Raw genomic sequence first — 7,748 nt, forward strand, 5'->3', positions numbered from 1 at the left:
TCGAGCGAAATCTTTGGCAATTGATTGGTCTCAAACGATAACTTTATGTAAAAAAAATAGAGATGATCAACTTCTTTCCTAAACATTTCCTTTTGTGTATTTGAACAGATGTTAACAAAGTCCGCATCTTTAATTTACAAAGTTTTCTTATAAACATTATGGCTAATTCCTAATCATGACAAAATCAAGTGGCTGGCTCCTTTAGCAGCTCGTTATCACGAAACCATATTTCTGGGCTAAAGTGACATTCTCATTACGTTTTAATCGCAATGCAAAACCCTGAGCGCATTCTGATTCCCACTGAAAATAGGCTTTCCTAGTTCATTACAAATGCACAAATTGGCGAGATGTTTTGTTTTGTCATGGCTACTAAACTACAATTTTTCACCTGTTAGTTGCTCTTTAGATTATTTGAATACAATATACTATTTGGAAGTAGTTCTTCCAAGTTAACCATAAAAGAAAAAGTACATGCCAAAACTAAGATAGGTCTACCTCTACCTCTAATTATTTCACAATACAACAACAAAAAGACTCTGTTTATTCAAACAGACTTTCATTAATAAGGTGGTTTATCGACTTTTAATATAACTTACCCAAACTAAAGACGCCGTGAATTATCTTAGTTGTATTTGAACGTAAAAAGCCTTTTTTGAAAACTTTAATCTATATTGAGAGAAAAGGGAAAACTTGATCACATAAAGCTATTCAAAATAAATGTATGGTTACAGATGCATAGTTACCCCTAAAAATGTTTGAATTTGTGTTCTTTGTTCTCTACGTGTCACACCTCACTGGAACTTTGAGAAAATAACAATTTATCTACCGATTCAATGGCATTGATCTCTGCCTTTATGCCCTAAAAGTCTGAAAATAGATCTAGCGGTGAACAGTTTACTTGAAAAACCATTAACAATACAAATTTCTTCTTCTCTTTGGACATTTATTTTTTCTGCAAATCCACGTCAACTATTTACAATATAATTTTAGTTCTAATAGTAAACAGTGCTTTTAGAAAAAACTCTCCATTTAACAAACGGACAAGGATATTCGTCATGACAGAGGTCAAAATGTTGTGGACTCACGAGGCAGCTCAATGAACAGTTTTAATTAACATGCTAAAAAACAGCCACGCTTTTCAATTAAGTTAGAGGTTTCTTTTAGTCATTTCTTCTTATAATTTTCTCTGCGAGCACAATCTTAGGCAAACGACTGGTCTCAAATGGTACCTCCATCTGAAATGGAGATGATTAACTTCCTTTCTGAGCATTTCCTTCTGTGTATTTGAACAGATGTTAACAAAGTCCGCATCTTCTGATAATTAATTTACAAAGTTTCCTCAAAAACACTATGGCTAACTCCCAATGATACAAAATCGAGCAACAAATTAACAGCACATTATTTTTAGACCATATTTCTGAGCTAAGGTGACATATCTCATCGAATTTTGATCGCAAAGCAAAATCCCGAGCACATTCTGATTCCGAAATAATAGGCTTCACTACTTCATTACAAATGCGCAAATTGGAGACAGGTTATTTATTTATTTTTTTTATGGCTACTAAACTACAATTTTTCACCTGTTAGTTGTTCGTTAGATAATCCGAACACAATATACTATTGAGAGGTAGCTCTTAAATTTTTCCTCACTCTTTTTACCATGAAACGGCATTTTTTCTCCTCTCTCTTCTAATAATCAGAATTTTTCAAATACGCTACGGAAGAAACAGTCCATGCCAACGTTAAAACACGTCTTTATGCATAGCAGATTACTTGTCTGATTGTCTGCTTTACTGCTCGTCTCACTTCACGTATCTTCCAGCAGTAAAGGAACGGATTTAAAGTAGAGTTTAATAACACTAAGACAATTACCATTCCCTCGATGATGATGAAATTCGGAAATCGCTTTGTATTAAGAAAGCTCACAATTTTCACAGCAGTATGTGGTACATAACAGACAACCAAAGCTAACTGCACCCACAGTGCACTGAACACTGCCTTTTTGTATCGCGCCATGTTCAATGCATTTGGTTGGCTTGGCTGTTGTTGAGCATGATCTTGTATTTGAGCCTGATGATGACTGAGAGCGCGGAAAATCTTTGTGTATGAGGCAATGGAAGTAATTAGGCAACATAATGTAATTATAAAGCTGCACCAAATGGTTATACGATTATTAAGAAGCAAGAATAAACCAGCGAATAGAGATACAAACCAAAAGATAGCTAAGATGATATACGTGCGCCTCAAAGTTACAATCTCTTTGTATCTCAGTCCCAACAGTATGGCGAGAAGTCGATCCACGCTTATGGCCGTCAGCGTCAACAATGAAACTAAACATAACACATAGCCTGTTACGCCGGTTGCATAATTTGAGTATCGACAAAGACTCCAGTGTTCGTGAACCAAGGACATCCAATAAGTAGCATAGAGAGGCTGGGTAACAAGACCAATCAAAAGATCAGTTGTTGCCAGACAACGATGCAAGAGTTTCGATGGCGAATGGAGAGAAGATTCCTTGTGAAGGGCAACGAGGATGAGCAAGTTCCCAAGAGTTGCTGTGATGGAGAGGAGAATGTTGACTGCTGAGAATGAAATGGACTGTTGTTTAAACTCACCTACCCAAACCAAGGAGCATTCCGATCCTTCAAACGTTTTCGTCTGTGTTTCATTTCCCGTTATATTTGTTATCGCCGTCATCTTGCTGTCGTTTTACCCCTTTGTACGTTATCCTCATTTACAACGGGGAATATTTTGTCTTAACAGCACCCTTTAAGTCAAGATCAGTTAAAATTTAGTTTTTAATAGCAATTGCAGCGTGTAAAAACTTGTCAGTAGCGTCTGACTTTGTAAAACGCCCGAAAGCTGTGAGGTTTGTGGCACGAAAGAGGAAAAAAAGCCGGTTTTTCTGCGCGAATTTGAATTAGTAATAAGGGGAAAGTAAAACTGCATTTGTGATAGGTTAATTTCCTTACAAAACATTAGAAAAAAAAAAACTTCTTTACTGAAGTAAACCTTCAGTGATGGATATCGAAAGTCGACCGATAGTTGGTCGATAGTCGACAAATTGCAGCCGGCCGACGCCTTGATCAATTCAGCGGCTGACGTGTTGTTTGGATAGGAATTGTTCCCTTATCCGGATAATTAATGTATGTGATCTTGAGACGCCATGAATTATTAACAGCTTAAGAAAACTTAGAAATAAAGTCCAATTTAAAAATTACATTGTTTGCTTAATAAAAAATTCAGTAAGATGAATTAAATTTTTTGTGTTAGTAATTATTTGATTGCAAAACATTACCGTAGTAAAAATTAAAGTTGTTATGTATACGACAGATGATTGCATGTATTTTGTCTCTCGATTCCTCATTCTAGGTTTTAGTCTCTTGTATTCTGCATCACAGCTTTTTTTTTTTTTTTTGACAGCTTATTGAGTGATAACACAGCCTGTTTGAGGCGTTCAGCTAGTAAAACAAAGTGCCCAGTTAACGGCGCGATAGTCACGGCGGAGCAAAAAAAGAGTGGGGCTTGGGTCGAGTCGGGTAAAGAACGGCGTTCACCCAACCCGATCCGACCCAACACTCCCCCGTTTTATCACTCTATTGTGGGTATCGTGCTGTATACCATTTCGCCCCGTTTTACTAAATGAATGCTTAGAAAAGGATAGTGATAACAACAGCAACTAAATATGAGCTCTACTTAAAGAGAAATGTTTAACAGCCTGGGACATTCTACATCACTTTATCATATTCTATTAAAAGATCAGTTTCAGCTTGGTTTGCCTGGCTTAGCTCATGACTCAGCAAGACAGTAAATAAACAAATATTTTTAGAGTCTTCTGAAGTATTTTAGAACATAAGTCTACGATAGCCCGAAATCGCGGTCGGAAATCATTTCGATTGATAAATAATTCTGAACTTTTAAACATCACTGACCAAATTTATTTGATTCTTGTTTTATCTATGAGATATACTTTCATTTGTGACATTTATGGCAACCCTAACTTTTTTTTATATTATTTACTCATCAAAAAATTTGCGCAAAACCTGTTATTTATTCCTTGATATTCGCAACAGTCCTGAAGACGAAAGGGAAGCGTTAAAGGAAATCACACAAAAGAGGTGAGAGCGTAGTAGTTTTTAAACTTAAGACCTATTCCTTCAATTACACTTATTCATGTTTTCAGAACTTTAAAGACATAAATCATTCTTTGATCATCAGATGAAATTCAAGCGCGGAAATGATCTTTGCAGCGGTGAGCTGTCATACAAACCATTTTAATTAGGAGCAATGGTAGATACTCAAGAGCGCGTGTTAGCATTTTTCGCTCTTGATTGTCATTATATGAAAATGTTTTTTCATAAGACCAGCTGTGTGTACACAGCCTGTGACAGAGTCACGTAATCTTCTTGAATATTCGAGTTTGGTAATAAAGGTGCTTTTAAAATTAATAGTAAAGAAACGGGTTTTAAGTCGAGTTAAAGAAAACTAATACATTCGCCATGCCCCTGATTATGATGAAATTCGATAATCGGTTTAAACTCAAAGATATCACAATTTCCAAATAAGTTATAGAAAAGCAGTACATGCCAGTGTTAAACTATAGGTCTACCGCTATGCGTAGCAGATTGCTTGTCGGATTGTCTGCTTTACTGCTCGTCTCACTTCACTTATATTCCAGCAGTAAAGGAACGGGTTCAAAGTAGAGTTAAATAACACTAAGACATTTGCCACTCCATTGATTATACTGAAATTCGAAAATCGATTTTTCCCTAGAGAGATCCTAATTTCCACTGTAAATTGTGGAATATAACAGACAACTAAAGCTAACTGCACCCATAGTGCACTGTACACTGCCTTTTCTGTATCGCACCATTTTCAGTGCATTTGGTTGGCTCGGCTGTTGTTGAACATGATTTTGTATTTGAGCCTGATGATGACTGAGAGCGCGGAAACTCTTTGCGTACGAGGCGATTGGGATTACTAAGCAAGATGGTGTAATTATAAAGCTACACCAAAGGCTTATACGGTAACTGAGATGAGTGAATAAACCAGCGATTACACATACAACCCAAACGATGGCTAAAATGATATGCGTGCGCCTCAAAGTTACAATCTCTCTGTATCTCAGTCCCAACAACATGGCGAGAAGTCGGTCCACGCTTATAGCCGTCATCGTTAACAAAGACACTCCACATAACGCATAGCTTGATATGTACGATGCGTCCCTTGCGTATCGACAAAGACTTCAGTGTTCGTGAACCACGGATATCCAGTAGGTAGCATAGAGAGGCTGGGTAACAAGACCAACCAACAGATCAGTTGTTGCCAGACAACGATATAAGAGTTTCGATGGCGGATGGAGGGAAGATTCCTTGTGAAGGGCAACAAGAATGATACAATTCCCAAGAGTTGCTGTGATGGAGAGGAAAATGTTGATTGTTAGGAATGAAAGGGACTGTTGTTTTGAGTCACCTACCCACAACGGGGAGCATAGCAATCTTTGAAATGTGTTCGTCTGTGTTCCACCTCCCGTTACATTTGTTGTCGCCATCATCTTGCTGTCGTTTCCACTCTTTTACAGGTTATCCTTAGCTACAAAAAAGGGATATTTCGTTCTAACAGCTCCCTTCAAGTCAAGATCAGTCAAACCTTAGTTTTTGAATAGCAATCACAGAGAGTAAAAATTCATCAGTAGCGTCTGACTATGTAAAATTCCCGAAAGCTGTGAGGTTGTCACACGAAAGAGAAAAAAAAAGGCACTTTTTCTGCGCGAATTTGAATTAGTAATAAGGGGAAAGTAAAACTGCCTTTGTGATAGGTTAATTTCACAATACAACAGAAATACCTCTTCACCTAAATAAACATTCAGTGATAGGATACCGACAGTCGACCAACAGTCGACCGACAGTCGACCGATTGTCGGCCGACGCTTTGACCAACGCATTGGCCGACGTGTTGTTTCGATCAGATTCGTTAACTTACCCGGATAGTAGGTTGAATTATTAATTCACATGATCTTGGGACGCCATGAATTGTTATCAGCCTAATGAAAGTGATAAAAAAATTCCAATTTCAAATCTAACACAGGTTGCAGAAGCAAAGTTATTCTAAAAATATCGGTATTGGGAAGAATAAAGCTAGATTACATAAACTATTTAAAATTAATGTATGTTTACAGATGCATAGTTACCTCTAATATTTGAATTGTTCTTCTTTTTTCACTGCGTATCGCACCTTACTGGAACTTTGAGATAATGACGATCTCTCTACCGATCAAAACTGCAATGAACTCTGCCTTTATGTCCTAAAAAGTTTGAAAATAGATTTAGCGGTGAACCCCCTAATTTTTTTAAACGCCATTAATAATGCACTCTTTTGCAGGTTATCCATAGTTACAAACAAGGAATTCAAATATTCCACATACAAATTTTTTTTTTTTTTTGCGCAAATTATATCTGGTTCTAAGTGGAAGTTTGCTCCTGAACGATGCTGTTTGTCCTAGTTACCTGTTTATCAGTAAACGACATCTTGGATATGGTATCGTATAACAGGGACAAATTTATACTCCTTGTGACCATTGTTTCTAAAGAAATTGTGAAAACATCAGTGCGTGACTTAGGAAAACCTTCACTGAGAGCTACTGATTAATTACGAAGTGCTCAGCTAATGCTGTGATTTCAGGACTTGTCAGAATTCAGCGACTCATTTTCTGAGAATTGTCCTCAAAATAAACTCTACAAGTCTACATATTTAAAAAGTTCTGTTATGAACAAATCGAGCTTGTGGGTCCTGTTACTATTCATTAACACTTAACCGTATCTCTAGGCCAAAGTGACACATCTCGTCCAGTTTTGACAAAACAGCAAAATCATGAGCGTATTCTGCTTGAAAGGAATAGTCTTCACTGCTTCACTATAAGTGTGCGAATGCGGAACAAGATATTCTTGTAATATATTTACCAAAGTAGGATTTTTTAGCTTTCTGTTGTTCTTAAGATAACTTGAATACAATATAAAAATTAGAAGTAGCTCTTTATAGTTTTCTTTAATCTTTTTTATCAAATTGTATATCCTCTCCTCTCTCCTAACGGCCATAAATAGCTTTGGAAGAAACGGAACATTTAAACGGCGAAATAGGTCGAAACGTATGTATGGCGAATTGCTTGTCTGATTGCCTGCTTAAGTGCTTATCTTGCATCTTTGATCTTCCAGTGGTAAAGAAACGGGTTTAAAGTGAAGTTAAAAAAAACTGAAACATTCGCCATTGTAGCAAATGGTAATGATGATTATGATGAAATTCGATAATCGGTTTAAACTCAAAGATATCACAATTTCTGTTGTTAAGTTTGGTGCATAACAGACAACTAATGCTACCCGCACCTACAGTTCATTGTACACTACTTTTCTGTATCACTCCATTTTTGGTGCATTTGTTTCGTTCGCTTGTAGTTAAAAATGATCTTTTACTCGAGCCTGATGATGACCGAGAGCGCGGAAAATCTTTGTGAACAAGGCGGCTCAGATTACTAGGTAATTATAAATAAATGTAAATATCAGTCAAACCTCACTTTGTGAATAATAATTACAAGAAGAATTTATCAGTAGTGTTTGACCAAGCAAAACGCCCAAACAAGCTGTCTGGTGTATCACACGAACAAGAAAAATGGGGCCGGGTTTTTCTTCGAATTTCAAGCGACAATTAGCGGGAAGGAACTTTATATTTGTATTTCAATTATTTTAACTAAGACA

At 36.8% G+C, this 7,748-nt stretch overlaps 2 protein-coding genes across 2 annotated transcripts; both read right to left on the reverse strand.

Annotated features, from left to right (window-relative positions):
* Positions 1 to 1,210: 1,210 nt before the first annotated feature.
* Positions 1,211 to 2,941, reverse strand: LOC149037842 (melanocyte-stimulating hormone receptor-like). Its single transcript, XM_089187439.1, has one exon. It carries the CDS (start codon positions 2,695 to 2,697, stop codon positions 1,756 to 1,758), a length of 942 nt encoding a protein of 313 aa, XP_089043565.1. The 5' UTR covers positions 2,698 to 2,941; the 3' UTR covers positions 1,211 to 1,755.
* Positions 2,942 to 3,915: 974 nt separating this feature from the next.
* Positions 3,916 to 5,731, reverse strand: LOC113668944 (melanocortin receptor 5). The gene is given in 2 exon segments (XM_089187438.1): positions 3,916 to 4,857; positions 4,859 to 5,731. Coding segments are annotated over 2 exon segments (942 nt in total). The 5' UTR covers positions 5,555 to 5,731; the 3' UTR covers positions 3,916 to 4,611.
* Between the last annotated feature and the right edge of the window lie 2,017 nt (positions 5,732 to 7,748).

Source organism: Pocillopora damicornis, chromosome 11 (genome assembly GCF_964200805.1).
Source record: "Pocillopora damicornis chromosome 11, jaPocDami1.2, whole genome shotgun sequence".
In the NCBI taxonomy this organism is placed as follows: domain Eukaryota; kingdom Metazoa; phylum Cnidaria; class Anthozoa; order Scleractinia; family Pocilloporidae; genus Pocillopora; species Pocillopora damicornis.

What these genes read in the sequence shown, in the direction of transcription:
- LOC149037842 (XM_089187439.1), bottom strand. Translation starts at nt 2,697, where the DNA reads ATGACGGCGATAACAAATATAACGGGAAATGAAACACAGACGAAAACG.